Source organism: Amblyraja radiata, chromosome 18 (assembly GCF_010909765.2).
Source record: "Amblyraja radiata isolate CabotCenter1 chromosome 18, sAmbRad1.1.pri, whole genome shotgun sequence".
Lineage (NCBI taxonomy): Eukaryota > Metazoa > Chordata > Chondrichthyes > Rajiformes > Rajidae > Amblyraja > Amblyraja radiata.
This window is the reverse complement of record NC_045973.1, coordinates 2565077-2582500: the sequence shown is the minus strand read 5'-3', so window position 1 is coordinate 2582500 and position 17424 is coordinate 2565077. Positions and strand designations below refer to the sequence as shown.

At 46.9% G+C, this 17424-nt stretch overlaps 1 protein-coding gene across 5 annotated transcripts in view; it reads left to right on the top strand.

The window, feature by feature from the left end:
- Positions 1-17424, top strand: part of arhgef3 (Rho guanine nucleotide exchange factor 3) — a 134024-nt gene that overhangs the window by 82961 nt on the left and 33639 nt on the right. The window contains exons 1-2 of one of the 5 annotated variants that reach the window (XM_033036581.1): positions 9518-9522; positions 13974-14116. The exons of 3 other annotated variants lie outside the window; for them this stretch is intronic. In XM_033036581.1, the coding sequence (XP_032892472.1) occupies positions 14021-14116 (96 nt within the window). In that variant the 5' untranslated portion in view covers positions 9518-9522; positions 13974-14020. Of the gene's footprint in view, positions 1-9517; positions 9523-13881; positions 14117-17424 lie in introns of those variants that run through there. One more of the 5 variants, XM_033036580.1, reaches the window with a different exon arrangement.

Genomic DNA, 17424 nt, shown 5'->3' with positions numbered 1-17424 from the left:
AACGGGTTACTGATGATCAGCCATGATGGTATTGGATGGCTGTGTTGGCCCGAGGCTCCTGCACCTGTTTTTTCTATGTTTCTGCGAGAGAGACTGGCAGTATTTGAATCTCTCACTCACACGTCATTGATGAAGAGTCAGGAGAATGATCCAGATATGTAGACTGTGTCCTGATATCAACTGTGCGGTGGGCGGGGGCTGCCGGTCGAATGTTGCAATGACTCCATCAGTTATTCATGAATGCGCTGCAGGGCTTCACACCGTGGCTTTATTCCCCATCACCCGCACTCCGAGTTATTCCAGCAGCTGCTAGATATCTAACGACAAATACCCCGAGGCAACCTCATCCTCGCATCACGCTGGCTCCTGGACTCAGCCTGTAAGCTGGTTGCAATGTACACGCTTGATCTCATGGAGTCCGCGGGCCGCGGGGCCTGTTTCCGGTCTGTACGACACTCGGACTCCATGAGATCAGACCTGTACATTGCAACCGGCTTAAATGCTAGTCCCACCCTCCCATGTTTGGCCCATCTCTCTCGAAACCTTTCCCCTCCACATGCTGTCTTCGTTGTCTACGATATCGTGAGGTCGTGAGGATTAGGAGCAGAATTAGGCCAAACATTTCATTCTCCATCACCCGAATGAGGAAAAACTTTTTCACCCAGAGGGTTGTGAATCTGTGGAATTCTCTGCCTCAGAAGGCAGTGGAGGCCAATTCACTGGATACTTTCAAGAGAGAGTTAGATTGGAATCAAGGGATATGGGGAGAAGGCAGGAACGGGGTACTGATTGTGGATGTTCAGCCATGATCACATTGAATGGCGGTGCTGGCTCGAAGGGCCGAATGGCCTACTCCTGCACTGATTGTCTATGCTATCCCGCTTTCTCATCCACTCCCTACACACTAGCAACAATTTACAGAAGCCAATTAACCTACAAACCCGCACATCTTTGGGATGCGGGAGGAAAGCCACAGGGAGAACGTGCAAACTCCACACACACAGCACCCGCGGTCAGGGACGACCCTGGGTCCCATGGTGCTGTGAGGCAGCAGCTCCACCCGCTGCGCCTCCGCACTTGATGACGTAAAGCTCGGGGAATGTTCTTAGTTGGAGCGTGCGAGTGAGACGTGGGGCAAGGCACTCGCTTGAAGCCTTTGCCTCCAACGTTGGTGCAGAGGACACACAATAAACTCAAAGAAAGGAGTCTAGACCTGTGATTGCTTCGTATGGAATGTGTCTGCGGAGAGGAGAGTGCGGAGCTCTTTGTAGTGTTGCTATGACATGGAGATGAATATGATAGTTGCTTTTGATGTTGTTCATCAGCAAAGGGAAGCTAGACTCATTCCCCATCAACTTTCATTTACTCAGCTCTTTCATCATTAAGCCACCAATTCCACGTTTCATCTTCTGTTTTTTGGTGAGAATCATGTAAATATTCATCAGTATTTTGCTTATTTTAAGTATTTGAAGTAGATGTTCAAAGTGCGGGGCATTTTTTTATTAAGGCCTTAAAGCTTTAAATTCTGCTTGTTATAAGGTGATAAGAGATAGGAGCAGAATTCGGCCCATCAAGTCTACTCTGCCATTCAATCATGGCTGATCTATCTCTCCCTCCTAACCCCATTCTCCTGCCTTCTCCCCATAACCCCTGACACCCGCACTAATCAAGAATCTGTCTATCACTGCCTTAAATATATCCACTGACTTGGCCTCCACAGCCTTCTATTGATTCTGATCTCACTTTATCCACTAAATTCAAGTTCAAGTTACATTTATTGTCACGTGTACCAATTGGTACAGTGGGATTTGAGTGACCATACAGCCGTATGAATAAATGATGCATTGTTCAGAATGTTAAAGTGTTAAGTTACTTTCCTGATATTATTTGTTTGACCTTTTATACAGGTGAGTGGGTGAATGTCCACTGAAGTGGAGCTGCAGTGAGATTCTTCTACATATTTTTTCCTTCCACCGAGTGCGGCATCTTGGTCAGCATGGATGAGTTGGGCCGAAGGGCCTGTTTCTATGCTCTGCCCCCATGTACATAATGTCGGCCTCTTCATCGCTCTCCGTTGTCTGATCATGAGACTAAGTCTCCTTGTCGAGCCCACACACAAGATCAGAGCTGAGAGCTGAACACACTTCTCAGTATCTGCATGCAATGGTGTCTGTCTTGCCGCTTCTTGTGCGTGGTGGTGGGAAGATTGGCGGAAACAGGGTCGCGACGTGAACGCACTTTCCTTGACCCCATGAGACTGTGATTTGGTATAATTTTTCATACCTTTGAGCTATGTGGTGTTATTTTCCGATTCCCATTCCATAGAATACATTTTATCCTCTCTTTTCCCTCCTCCCGGTCTCATTCCACCCATGTCCCTCCCTCTGTCTTTACATTTTAATCCTTTCCATACATGACACCATTTTGTCTCTTGTTCACCTCTGCCAATCAAACCCGCCCCCCTCACCTGTATCCACCTATCACTTGCCAGACTTTGTCTTTTTTTCCTGATTTCTCCCCCCCTACTACAGTCTAAAGAAGGTCCTGTCCCGAAACATCAGCTGTCCATCGATAGGCACAGAGTGCTGGAGTAACTCAGTGGGTCAGGCAGCATCTGTGGAGAACATGGATAGGTGACGTTTCACAGAGTGCTGGAGTAACTCAGCGGGTCAGGCAGCATCTGTGGAGAACATGGATAGGTGACGTTTCACAGAGTGCTGGAGTAACTCAGCGGGTCAGGCAGCATCTGTGGAGAACATGGATAGGTGATGTTTCACAGAGTGCTGGAGTAACTCAGCTGGTCAGGCAGCATCTGTGGAGAACATGGATAGGTGACGTTTCACAGAGTGCTGGAGTAACTCAGCGGGTGCAGCAGCATCTATGGAGCTAAGGAAATAGGCAACGTTTCGGGCTGAAACCCTTCCGGGTTTCAGCCCGAAACGTTGCCTATTTCCAGAAGGGTTTCAGCCCGAAACGTTGCCTATTTCCTTAGCTCCACAGATGCTGCTGCACCATAACTCAGCGGGTCAGGCAGCATCTGTGGAGAACATGGATAGGTGACGTTTCACAGAGTGTTGGAGTAACTCAGCGGGTCAGGCAGCATCTGTGGAGAACATGGATAGGTGACGTTTCAAGTCGAGACCCAAAACCATACCGATTCCTTTTCTCCAGAGGGTCCGCTGAGTTCCTCCAGTACTTTGCGTTTGTCTCAGGATTCCAGCATCTGCATTTCCTCATGTTTCCATGGAAAACCTTGTTCAGGTCCCACTGCACAGGGAATAGCCGAGTTCAGGCAGATTGCCCACAGTTAAGGAAAAGTAATTATTTCAGCAGTTGCTGAGCAGTGGGATCACAATACTTGCCTCAGAGAGATTCCTTGTTTCTAAATAATGTGCTGTTTGGCTGGCCATAACATAATCTACCTCCTGTACATGAACCGATATCCCAGTGACCTTTGTGTAAAAAGGAACTCCAGAGATACTGAAGGCGGTACGGTGGCACAGCGGTAGAGTCGCTGCGGTACAGCACTTACAGCGCCGGAGACCCGGGTTCGATCCCGACCACGGGTGCTGTCCGTACAGAGTTGGTACGTTCTCCGTACGGGGTTTGGACACGCTAGACGCAGGTGTTCCCGATGTTGGGGGAGTCCAGAACCAGTGGCCACAGTTTAAGAATAAGAAGTAGGCCATTTAGAACGGAGACGAGGAAACACTTTTTCTCACAGAGAGTTGTGAGTCTGTGGAATTCTCTGTGGAGGCAGATTCTCTGGATGCTTTCAAGAGAGAGCTAGATAGGGCTCTTAAAGATAGCAGAGTCAGGGGATATGGGGAGAAGGCAGGAACGGGGGTACTGATTGGGGATGATCAGCCATGATCACATTGAATGGTGGTGCTGGCTCGAAGGGCCGAACGGCCTACTCCTGCACCTATTGTCTATTGTCTTCATGACCTGCGTGGGTCTTTGTGAGATCTCCGGTTTCCTCCCACACTCCAAAGATGTAAAGGTGTACAGGTGAATTTGGCATGGTGTAAATGCAAAAATTGTCCCTAGTGTGAGTAGGATAGTGTTAGTGTGCGGGGATCGCTGGCCGGAGCGGACTCAGTGGGCTGAAGGGCCTGTTTCCGCACTATATCTCTAAAACTAAACTAAAGATGCTGCCTGTCCCACTGAGTTACTCCAGCATTTTGTGTCTATCCTCCTACCCTCGAATGCTTAGAAACCAATACTCCAGTCTGTTAGTGCTCTTGCATGCTGACATATTTGCCTGCAGCTTTCAAAGTAAAAAAGAACCTGTCCTATGATGTGTAGAACTAGCAGATGGGAATAGACGTTTAAGTCATGGGTGTAGGATGTGCACTCTACACTCCTGATTGATGGCAACCAGAAGTGGGGGAAATTGTGGTTGACTGTGGATGCTATCACTTATTTTGCCAAAGAGCAAATTCCATTGACCAAAGTTAGACAAAAACGTTGTACTTCCCCTTTTCCTAATTTGACACCATTCAGATAATAATCTGCCTTCCTGTTCTTGCCACCAAAGTGGATAACCTCACATTTATCCATATTAAACTTAATCTGCCATGCATCTGTCCACTCCCCCAACCTGTCCAAGTCACCCTGCATTCTCATAGCATCCTCCTCACAGTTCACACTGCCACCCAGTTTTGTGTCATATGCAAAGTTGCTAATGTTAATCCCTTCATCTAAGTCATTAATCTACATTGCAAATAGCTGCGGTCCCAGCACCGAGCCTTGTGGTACCCCACTGCCTGCCATTCTGAAAAGTACCAGTTAATACCTACTCTTTGTTTCCTGTCTGCCAACCAATTTTCTATCCATGTCAGTACCCTAGCCCCAATACCATGTGCTCTAATTTTGCCTGCCAATCTCCTATGTGGGACCTTATCAAAAGTCCAGGTACACTACATCCACTGGCTCTCCCTTGTCAAAAAATTCTGGAAGATTAGTCAAGCATGATTTCCCCTTTGTAAATCCATGCTGACTCGGACCGATCCTGTTACTGCTATCCAAATGTGCCGCTATTTCATCTTTTATAATTGACTCCAGCAACTTCCCCACCACCGATGTCAGGCTATCTGGTCTATAATTCCCTGTTTTCTCTCTCCTGCCTTTCTTGAAAAGTGGGATAACATTAGCTACCCTCCAATCCACAGGAACTGATCCTGAGTCTATAGAACATTGGAAAATGATCACCAATGCATCCACTTCTTGAGATATATTTTTTTCACCCTTTGCATAATTATATCTAAACGAGAAAGAATGATTTCAATCTTTTAATGCTTTGTTTTACGAGTTAAATTAAAGCGCGCGGGTTTGATTTTTGAGCCCATTCAGAGGGTGGGTGATGTGGAAAGACTTGTAACACAGTCTCTGAAGTGTTGTGCGCTGAAACGTAATGTAGTCACGCAAAGAAAGCTGGAATGGAAATCATTGAAAGGTTTCTGCGTTCACCACAAACTGTGCTCCAGCTGTTCGGAAGGATGGTTCCAATCAGTTTTCATGCACTGTAATTACCGCCATTTGACTGTGCGCAAGTCCATTCTTACCAATTATCAACAGAACATTCCCTCAATGGGGTGAAGATATTTCTACATCTCAGGAACCGTCTCGCAGTTGCCTGGAATTGTTTATTTTCGTTTCGTTCAGAGATACAGCGCGGAAACAGGCCCCTCGGCCCACTGAGTCCGCGTCCACCAGCGATCAATGCACACTAACACTACCCTGTTTAAGAAAGAACTGCAGATGCTGGAAAAATCGAAGGTCGACAAAAATGCTGGAGGAACTCAGCGGGTGAGGCAGCGTCTATGGAGAGAAGGAATCGGTGACGTTTCTGGTCGAGACCCTTCTTCAGACACAAGGAATAGGTGACGTTTCTGGTCGAGACCCTTGTTCAGACTGAAGGAATAGGTGACGTTTCTGGTCGAGACCCTTTGGGTCTCGACCCGAAACGTCACCTATTCCTTCGCTCCATAGATGCTGCCTCACCCGCTGAGTTTCTCCAGCATTTTTGTTGACCTAACACTACCCTACACACACACACACTAGGGACAATTTTACACATACAACAAGCCAATTTACCTACAAACCTGTACGTATTTGGAGTGTGGGATTAAAGCGAAGATCTCGGAGAAAACCCACGCAGGTCACGGGGAGAACGTACAAACTCCGTACAGACAGCACCCGTAGTCGGGATGGAACCCGGGTCTCTGGTGCTGTGAGGCAGCAACTCTACCGCTGCACCACCTTGCCGCCCATATTTCTAATATTCCAGCATAACACAATATTCAGGTGAAAGTACGTTGAATAGTGTCACGTATGGATTGCCTGATGTGAAAAATGGAAGGAAGGTTTGTCTTGGTGGACTGGTCGTGGCGGACGTAGACTCAATGTGAGTGTTACAACGGTTCTGAAACGGCCACACAGATACCACACATTCACCATCACTGTGAAAACAACATTCACAACAAAAGATTCCCTATTATAAATAATAAATAAAGGTTCGCAATAACCAACCTGATCTCCCGGTGGCTCAGCACTTCAACTCCCCCTCCCATTCCGAATCCGACCTTTCTGTCCTGGGCCTCCTCCATGGACCACGGTAAATTGGAGGAGCAGCACCTCATATTTCACTTGGGTAGTTTACACCCCAGTGGTATGAACATTGACTTCTCTAATTTCAGGTAGTCCCTGCTTTCTCCTCCCCTTCCCAGCTCTCCCTCAGCCCACTGCCTCCGCCTCTTCCTTTCTTCTTCCCGCCCCCCCCCCACCAGTCTGAAGAAGGGTCTCGACCCGAAACGTCACCTATTTCCTTCGCTCCATAGATGCTGCCTCACCCGCTGAGTTTCTCCAGCATTTTTGTCTACCTATTATAAATATGTACTTACGCTTGCTCTGAATTAAATAATTAATAATCATTTTGTTTGAAAGTATTATCACAAATTACCGGTTATCATAGAGTGATACAGCGTGGAAACAGGCCCTTCGGCCCACTGGGTCCATGCCGACCATCGATCATCCCTTCACATTAGTTCTATGTTATCTCACCTTCACATCCGCTCCCTACACATTAGGGGCCATTTACGGAGACCAAGGAACCCACAAACCTGCACGTCTTTTGGCATGTGGGAGGGAACCAGAGGGGGGAGGGTGGGGGTGAGAGGGGAAGGGGGGTGGGTGGGTTAGGGGACTAGGGGGGGGTGAGAGGTGGGGGGAGGGCGTGAATGGGAGCGTGGGGGGTGGAAGGGGGAGGGGGGAAGGGTTGGGGAGAGTGATGGGAACGCTGCTGCTGTTATTTCCCCTTCACATGTCAGGCCACTGTGACAGGATGTAAAAGGAGAAGCAGACAGATGATGGGTTTGCGATTCAGCAGAAACCTGAGCTGCTAAACTCTCAGCCCTGTGAGCGAGTGCGGTGAATGTTTCAGCTGGTTCACCAGTAGTATTTGTCAGTAATCCTCACTGAGGAAGTGTAGCAGTAACTCCAGCTCCATAAACGTCAGTGCAGTGGAACAATTGCCTCTATTCATCCCACTCACCAGATGACCATGTATAGTTTAGTTTAGAGATACAGCGCGGAAACAGGCCCTTCAGCCCACCGAGTCCACACCGACCAGCGATCCCCGCACACTAACACTACCCTACACACACTGGGGACAATTTACATTTATACCAAGCCAATTAATGTACAAACCTGCACGTCTTTGGAGTGCAGGAGGAAACCGAATATCTCAGGGAAAACTCACGCAGGTCACGGGGAGAACGTGCAAATCCGTACAGACAGCACCCGTAGTCGGGATCGAACCTGGATCTCTGGCGCTGTGAGGCAGCAACTCTACCGCTGCGCCACTGTGCCATCCAATCTTAGATGATTTTAGCCTCTCATTTTGTCTCTGGCATCTGAAATTCAGAGTGCACTTTAATTCTTTATTTTACATATTTTTGGATAAATTATAAAGGGATACACACTAAATTCACGGAACGGTGTGTGACGTGCTGCTTTGCTATATGAAGGCAACAAGCACTTGTAAAAGTTAGAACGGAGACAACGAAACACTTTTTCTCACAGAGAGTTGTGAGTCTGTGGAATTCTCTGCCTCAGAGGGCAGTGGAGGCCGGTTCTCTGGATGCTTTCAAGAGAGAGATAGATAGGGCTCTTAAAGATAGCGGAGTCAGGGGATATGGGGAGAAGGCAGGAACGGGGTACTGATTGTGGATGATCAGCCATGGTCACATTGAATGACGGCGCTGGCTCGATGGGTCGAATGGCCTGCTCCTGCACCTATTGTCTATTGTCTATTGTAATTCTCCTTCACAGAGATGAAGAGAGAAGATCTTTGGCCACTTTTATCCAACCTTAAAGTGCTCAGAAAAACCTTAAACCTGCATTAAAAAATGTTTAAATTAAATAATAAATAAACTAAAAATTATTATCTTAAAAGAGGCACGCAAGCTTATAAACTTTTTGTGGTGTAGTATTATTTCAAATATATATTTTACAGTAAAGTGTAGCGACTTGTGATGTGTGTATATGGTGGCCTTATGTATAAAACAAGGAACTGCAGATAATGGTGTACAAAAAAGACACAGAGTGCTGGAGTCAGCGGGTCAGGCAGCATCTCTGGAGACTATGAACTTATGGCAGTTTTAAATATTTCGCAAACTGGTTTAAGAGCTAAAAGTGGGGATGATATATGTAATGTTTAAGGAAAAACTGCAGATGCTGGAAAAATTGAAGGTAGACAAATATGCTGGAGGAACTCAGCGGGTGAGGCAGCATCTATGGAGCGAAGGAATAGGTGACGTTTCGGGTCGAGACCCTTCTTCAGATGATATATGTAAAGTTACCTGTGGGTGGGGGATAGAAACTCAATGTTATTGAAGAAGAATGGAAGAGCTTGTGCCTCACAACGCCAGGGACCCCAGTTCGATCCTGACCTCAGGCACTGTCTGTTTGGAGTTTGCACGTTCTCCATTTGACTGCGTGGGTTTCCTCCAGGTGAACCGGTTTCCTCCCACATCCCAAAGACGTGCGGGTTTTTAATTAGATTGGCCCTCTGTAAATTGCCTCTTGACCATAGCGAATGGATGCTAATGCGAGTCAGGCAGCATCTCTGGTGAGAAGGAATAGGTGACGTCTCGGGTCGAGACCCATCTTCAGACTGAGAGTCAGGGGAAAGGGAAACGAGAGATATAGACGGTGATGTGGAGAGATATAGAACGAGTGAATGAAAGATATGCAAAAATGTAACCATGATAAAGGAAACAGGAAACAGGCCATTGTTGGCTGTTTGTTGTGTGTGAACGAGAAACTGGTGCAAAGTTGATGGGGGAGGGATGGAGAGAGAGGGAGTGTAGGGGTTACTTGAAGTTAGATAAATCAATATTCATACCACCGGGTTGTAAGCTGCCCAAGTGAAAATATGAGATGCTGTTCCTCCAGCACATTGTGTCTATCTTCGGTTTAAACCAGCATCTGCAGTTCCTTTCTACAAATGTGGAACAGGTAACCGATGGGCCGAAGGATCTGTTTCTTAAATCAATCAATGAGATTAAATAAATTAAAATTAACTTGTGACATAACAATCCCAGTTTAATGGACAAAAAGGTGTCAAGCTTCACAACACCATGACATAATGTGTGAATACGTTGCTGACTTAAATATCATTGATTATTCTCACAGGGATGTGAAACCAAGGGGTGCAGGAGTGGAGACATAGTACAGTTTAGTTTATTGTCACGTGTACCGAGGTACAGGGGGAAACAATCTTTTGTTGTGTGCAAACCAGTTAGTGGAAAGACAATACGTGATTACAATCGATCTATTTACAGTGCGTAGATACATGATAAAGGAATAACGTTTAGTGCAAGGTCTGATCAAAGATTTCAAGAGAGCGTTAGATTTAGTTCTTAGGGCTAAAGGAATCAGGGATATGGGGGGAAAAGCAGGAACGGGGTACTGATTTTAGATGATCAGCCATGATCATGTTAAATGGCGGTTCTGGCTTGAAGGGCCGAATGGCTTACTCCTGCACCTATTTTTTAATGTTTCAGGAGGAACTGCAGATGCTGGAAAATCGAAGGTAGACAAAAATGATGGAGAAACTCAGCGGGTGCAGCAGCATCTATGGAGCAAAGGAAATAGGCAAAGTTTCGGGCCAAACCCCAAAATATTTCTCTGTTCTATGTTCTAAAGTTAGTCCGAGGGTCAGATGCAGGAATCTGGAACCCGTTGTTTTACGAAGGAACTGCAGATGCTGGTTTAAACCGAAGATAGGCACAAAATGCTGGAGTAACTCAGCGGGACGGGCAGCATCTTTGGAGAGAAGGAATGGGTGACGTTTCGGGTCGAGACCCGTCTTCAGTCGGGAGAATGCACACCCAGAGCAAGGGGATAAATAAACAAGGGTCACAGGTTTACGATGAGAGTGGAAAGATATAAAAGGAACCTGAGGGGCAACTCTTTCAAGTGAGTGGTGGGACGAGCTGCCAAAGGAGGAAGTTGAGGCAGGTACTAGAACAGCATCACAAAGACACTTGGACAGGTCATCAGCGGTCGCTCGCAGCGAGTCTGACTGTCCTCTCATGGAGGACGCCTGTGCGTGACTTTGTTTAACGTGGGGAGACTGGTGCACAGACAGCCACCCCACGGTCCTTGACAGATCTGGGTCAGGATCCAGTGGCATGGAGCCCAAGACGACCGGAGACCCTTTTCTGCTGCAGCCTTCATCCGCCTTCCCAGCCGTTGTGACGCTCCACTAAGGTCAGCCATCGTCCTCCGCCTGTTCCACCGTTGAGGTCTTGGTTGGATTGCTCTTTGTCAGGGACCTCCCCCTCGACCTTACCGCCATGGGTGGCCCTACCAGGAGCGTAGCTCCAGACGGCATCGCTCTCAGGATCTCAGGTCCACACAAGCTTCTCCACCACGACAAGGTGACGATCCACGGAGAAGGGACAAGGATAGGAAAGGTGATATTGGCCAAACACAGGCAAATGGGACTAGCTTAGATGGGGCACCTTGTTTGGCATGGACAAGTTGGACTGGGGGGCCTGTTTTTGTGCTGGGTGACTCTATTTCATTCAAGGGCATTCAAGAGACGTTTGGAGAGACAAGGATATGTGGCGGCAGATAAGATTGAGTCTTGGTATCATGTTCGGCGTTTTGTTTTATGTGCTATGGTTTCAGAATTGTCGCAGCATGAAATTGTGGCTGATCCAACACCTCATGTTGACCTGTTTTTACAAAATGTTAAATGGCCAGCTCGACATAGACTACAAGACCTACACCAAACCCAAACCAATTAGGAGCAGACGAGGGCATTCGATCCAATATGTGATCCCAGCTACCAAGACAGATGTGTACAGCAATTTGTTCTTCCCCCGCACAATTAAAAGATGGAATAGTCTCCACCCAACTATAGTTACCCAACCAGATGCAACTAAATTTAAAGTAGCTCTTTCTTCCCAATAACCCTTTCTGGCTTAAGTCTTCCCTCCACCACCTCCACAGTTTAAATTCCATTTGGAATATTTTGGAGGACCAAGAAACCAAGAGCCAAGAACGTCAGCAACTGAGAGAAAAGAAAGGATCCCGAAAAGATTTGAGAAAGTTGGTTCTCTGAAGGCAGACAACGTCTTCCCATGAAAGCACGTAGAAATCTCTGGAGCACTTCAGAGATAGACAACAGACAATAGACAACAGGTGCAGGAGGAGTAGGCCATTCAGCCCTTTGAGCCAGCTCCGCCATTCAATGTGATCATGGCTGATCATCCCCAGATAGTGGCTTTAGGATGGAGAGACTTTATTGAAGATTAGGGTTGAGAGACAACAATGACATTGGTGAGAGTGGATAGAATGGAGGCCAATCTGACTAATGTAGGCAAGCAGAGAATGGTGTGTAATCCACTGTGTTACGTACTGCGGGGAGATTAGAGATGAATAATAACATTTTCCGAGGATTAACTGTACTTTGTGAAAACGCTGACTCAGTGCTCTGACCACAGTGAATACCTGATTGGAAGGATGCATGAGGGGAACAAAGACCTGACCTGTGATCATGTTTTCAAAAAATTCAGGATGATGGAAGATTGGACTGAGAATCCTGTTTCATTTTCTTGCAATCCAGTTTGTCCTGTCGTCCACTTGTTTCTAAGGGCGGCACGGTGGCGCAGCGGTAGAGTTGCTGCTTTACGGCGAATGCAGCGCCGGAGACCCTGGTTCGATCCCGACCACGGGCGCTGTCTGTACGAAGTTTGCACTTTCTCCCCGTGACCCGCGTGGGTTTTCTCCGAGAGCTTCGGCACTGAATTTTCCCGCGTAGATCAGCAGCCGGGGGTTGACTCATTTCCCCATTGTTAATCCATGTTCTGCTCGTTGCTTTGTATCTCTGTTACAATCGATGGAAAGTTTGTGTAGGAGGAGGCAGATACAGGTTTGATCCTGCAACTGGTTCAGACCCACGGCATCCAGTGTGATGGTGCCACTAAAGTACTTGTAGATAGCAAAGATGGTTGTCGAAAAATTACAGCAGGATCTTGGTCAGTTGGGCAGCCGGGCTGAAGACTGGTTGATGGAGTTTAATACTAGGTGTTGCGATTCGAGGTATAATAAACATGGGCAGGACCTACACAGTGAATGGCAGGGCTCGGGGAATGTTGGGGATCTAGGATGAGGGATATTTGTAAGTGGCATCACAGGTAGATAGGGTTGTGAAGAAGGTTTTCGACACATTGGCCTTCATCAGCCAGAGTATTGAGTATTGAGCCAGAATTTTGCTAGCCCTTGCTGTCTCCTCCCCTTCCTTAACCCTCTAGCTGTCTCCTCCCACCCTCCCATCCGCCCGCCCTCGGGCTCCTCCCCCTCCTCCCCTTTTCCTTCTTTCTCCCACCCCCCATCAGTCTGAAGAAGGGTTTCGGCCCGAAACGTCGCCTATTTCCTTCGCTCCATAGATGCTGCTGCACCCGCTGAGTATCCCCAGCAATTTTGTGTACCTTTGAGTATATAAGGTGGGAGGTCATATTACAGTTGTACAGGATGTGGGTAAGGCCACATTTAGAACGCTGTTTAAGAAAGAACTGCAGATGCTGGAAAAATCTCTCCATATCCCTTGATTCCCTTAGCCCTAAGAGCTAAATCTTGAAAACTCTCTCTTGAAAACATCCAGTGAATTGGCCTCCACTGCCTTCTGTGGCAGAGAATTCCACAGATTCGCAACTCTCTGGATGAAAAAGTTTTTCCTCATCTCAGTCCTAAATGGCCTACCCTGGGTAGAAACTCGAGGTCACCTAACAGATGAGCCAAAGAACCAAAGAAAAGCAAACTGCGTGGACCTGATTTGAAAAAGATAGTTGTCTCACCAGAAAACCTAACATTAAAGAGTCTGAAGAAAGGTCTTGACCCGAAACGTCACCTATCCATGTTCTCCACAGATGCTGCCTGACCCGCTGAGTTACTCCAGCACTCTGTGTGTCCTTTTTGAAATAGGTGCTTTAGGATCAGTGCAGACTAATCAGGATAAAGGGCTTGATTCTTTTGTGTGTCTTTTGTTGTTGTTGTAAACCAGCATTTGTTTGTGTGTAGGAAGGAACTGACTGCAGATGCTGGTTTACACCGAAGATCGGCACAAAATGCTGGAGTCACAATTGTTGTATTCATTTTTGTATCCATTTGCAAGTCCTAGTTTCTTTGCCATTCCTAATTTGCAAGTCCTAGTTTAAAACCAAGATGAGTGGTCTCCCTCCCCCGAGAGCCACAAGTGTGCTGGCTGTGTGTGGGGGGTGTAAGCGAGAGGCAGCGTTGGAAACTGAGCGTGGTTCAGTGAGCTGGGTCATGTTCCGCCCATGTCTGTGTCTGTGGGCGGCTGCTTACTGCTGGCTGCCTGTCTGTTACCGGGAGCTCCGTCACTCTGCGAGTAACAGCAGCGGCGTGGGATGTAAGAGCAGCTGAGCTAAACCAAGCCAGCACAGTGGCCGCTGTACTTCCAACCCCCCCTCTGTCCTCAACCATGGTGGCCAAGGATTACCCCTATTACATCGCAGCCAAGAGAACAAACTGTGCCCTGGAGGCGCGGACCATCAGCTCCTCACTTAAAGAGACGGAGGTGAGTGTCTTTCTCGGTTTGGGAAGGAACTGCAGATGCTGACTGGTTTAAACCGATGAAATGCTGGAGTAACTCAGCAGGACAGGCAGCATCTCTGGGTGACGTTTCGGGTCGAGACCCTTCTTCACACTGTTCACTCAATGTGTGCATGAGAGTTTAATTTTGTCCCATCTCGGTTGCATTAAGGACTTGGATTATTTTTACACTTAGCAGTAGATTTACTGATGTATCGTTTTTATTTTGTGTTTAATTTAATTTATTACCGAGGGTAATACAGTGGAACAGCTTTCCTTTTGCTCGCTTCCCAGTCAAATAATTCTGTACACCGCCACAACCATAGACAATTAAGTGTATGAAACGCTGATATGATGTTATCTGTGAGTCTTGTGTGTTTGCAGGCAGCTGTAAGAATTTCAGTATTCAGTTGTCAGTACATATGGCAATGAGCTCTCTAGCACTAAGTGTGGTTTTGGCTGTGTAGACAGAGGAAGATTTTTCATTGACTACTCAAAAAGGTTTCATTGTATCTGGGGTAGACAAAAGTACTGGAGAAACTCAGCGGGTGCAGCAGCATCTATGGAGCGAAGGAAATAGGCAACGTTTCGGGCCGAAACCCAAAGGGGTTTCGGCCCGAAACGTTGCCTATTTCCCAAGGGATTTGGCCCGAAACGTTGCCTATTTCCTTCGCTCCATAGATGCTACCGCACCCGCTGAGTTTCTCCAGCACTTTTTTCTACCTTCGATTTTTCTAGCATCTGCAGTTCCTTCTTGAACATTAAACAAGGGGTCAGAGTTTAAGGATAAAGGGGAAATCCTTTAGGACCGAGATGAGAAAAACATTTTTCACACAGAGAGTGGTAAATCTCTGGAACTCTCTGCCACAGAAGGTAGTTGAGGCCAGTTCATTGGCTATATTTTAGAGTGAGTTAGATGTGGCCCTTGTGGCTAAAGGGATCAGGGGGTATGGAGAGAAGGCAGGTACAGGATACTGAGTTGGATGATCAGCCATGATGATATTGAATGGCGGTGCAGGCTCGAAGGGCCGAATGGCCTCCTCCTGCGCCTATTTTCTATGTTTCTATGAAGAAGGGTCTCGACCCGAAACGTCTCCCATTCCTTCTCTCCAGAGATGCTGCCTGTTCCGCTGAGTTACTCCAGCATTTTGTGTCTATCCGCACACACATATATATATATATATACAGTGTTAAAGAACTGTATCTGGGTACATGTGGTAATGAAGTGCCGTTGAATTGATGAACCTTTAAACACTCTTGGCTCTTGAAGAACGAAATACAGCACCAGGTTTTCCACTGTGTTGTGTTTTTTGAGGCAGCAGAAGCTCTCTCCTCTTGCCCTTTCAATCCCGCTTAGCTTCCCTGGGGAAAACGGACTGACTGAGGTCTCTCCATCTCCTGGTGAAGCCTTTGAAGTCCCCAGCCCAGACAGCAGCTGATGCGAGCTCTTCTCTCCTTTCCAAAAAGCCTGCCTCTTCCATCTTGGCTGCCTCACAGTGCGGTTTGCGCTCTGTTGACACAGTAATGTACAACTCCTTTGAGGATTTGGCCTGGCAGTCGGCAAAGGGGGGGGGGGAACCGTCTAGCTTTTCTGGGCTCAGGAAAAGGGCAGGGATTTTATGAGCGAACGTGCTTGAAGTGTACTTTCCATCTGTGTCTGTGCTCTTTCATTGAACGATGAAGCAAGATAGAAATGCTCACCAAACCCCCGCTGTCGATTGAAAAGCCTCCAGTCTCCTCTCTCGACCTTGGTTGAACCGAGCCATTTACCCGGTTACAAATCTCTCCATTACAAACCTGCAGAATAACTCACTTCCATTGTACATCAATGAGAGAACTAGATAGGCAGGAACGGGGTACTGATTGGGGATGATCAGCCATGATCACAGTGAATGGCGGTGCTGGCTCGAAGGGCCGAATGGCCTCTACTCCTGCGCCTATTGTGTATTGTCTATAAACCACCTGTGATTTGCTGTAAGAAACATCTGTAAATGGGTAGTATTTTGGGTTAAAGCTGCTGTTCCAAACTTTTATCAATGTCAATAAAATATATCATGCTAGGCCCTTGTGCCTTTAGTTTAGAGAATCAGGCCCCTCGGCCCACCGGGTCTGCACCGACCAGCGATCCCCGCACACTAACACTATCCTACACACACTAGGGACAATTTTTACATTTTACCAAGCCAATTAACCTGCAAACCTGCACGTCTTTGTAGTGTGGGAGGAAACTGAAGATCTCGGGGAAAACCCACGCAGGAAGTACAGACAGCGCCCGTAGTCGGGATCGAACCCGGGTCTCCGGCGCTGTGAGGCAGCAACTCTACCGCTGCACCACCGTGCCGCCCTTAATGCGTCCATTCATGTTGATTTGCAACTTGGTGAAAGATTATTGCAACAAGAGTAGATAATGTGAAGAGAAATGGGGATCAATCTACAAGATGCATCTGTGGATATTTTTAACGTCTAAACACAGTCTTGGAGCAACTTGACTCCAGCACTTGGTTTTGCTCAAGATTCCAACATCTGACGTTCCTAGTGAGTCTTGTTCAATTCTTGATTAAGTGCGATTACCTCCCCTGGTAAATTGAATGTCCTTCCACCCATTCTATTTTAGCCTGATGAGTTAGAGGAACTGCAGATGCTGGATCACGTGCAGGCAGATGAGATTGGTTTAAATTGGTGTCATATCTAGCACGGACATTGTGGGCCGAAGGGCCTGTTCCTGTGTTGTACTGAACTTTGTTCAATGTTATAAAGTTGGAGCTACCTATTTTTTTCCCCAGGAGGTTTGCAAACCTACAACAAATGTTCTAAATAATTAAAAAGACATCTTCTGGCACCCCAGGCAATTAATCAAATTATCGCAGTTTTCTTTTAAACAACTCTTTACTAGAATACAGTTCCAATTAAATACAATTCTTTACGAGGCCGTGCAAATGTCGATTAGATTTGTGTCATTTAGTGAAATACAGTATTGATTTATAAAACATCTGCCAGACTAATTCCGTACTTTATTTACAAAGTGGCGTAAAATTCGAGTTTGTCTTTAAATTGACTTGACTCTGTCTTGTAGCTTTTAAAGGTGATTTTAATTAAACACCATTGAGTTTCATGTGTTGTACATAGCCGCACACATATCTACTGCTGATTAAAACCCAGAAGCTGGCTTGTGGAGTGAGAGGAGGAGTTACAAGTAGGGTTGGCTCTAACCTCCGGAGTAATCGCGACCAGTTTGCCACCTAGCTTCCCCATGCTGCAATAACAATGTAGCTCTTTGCAATTAACAGTGAGCGA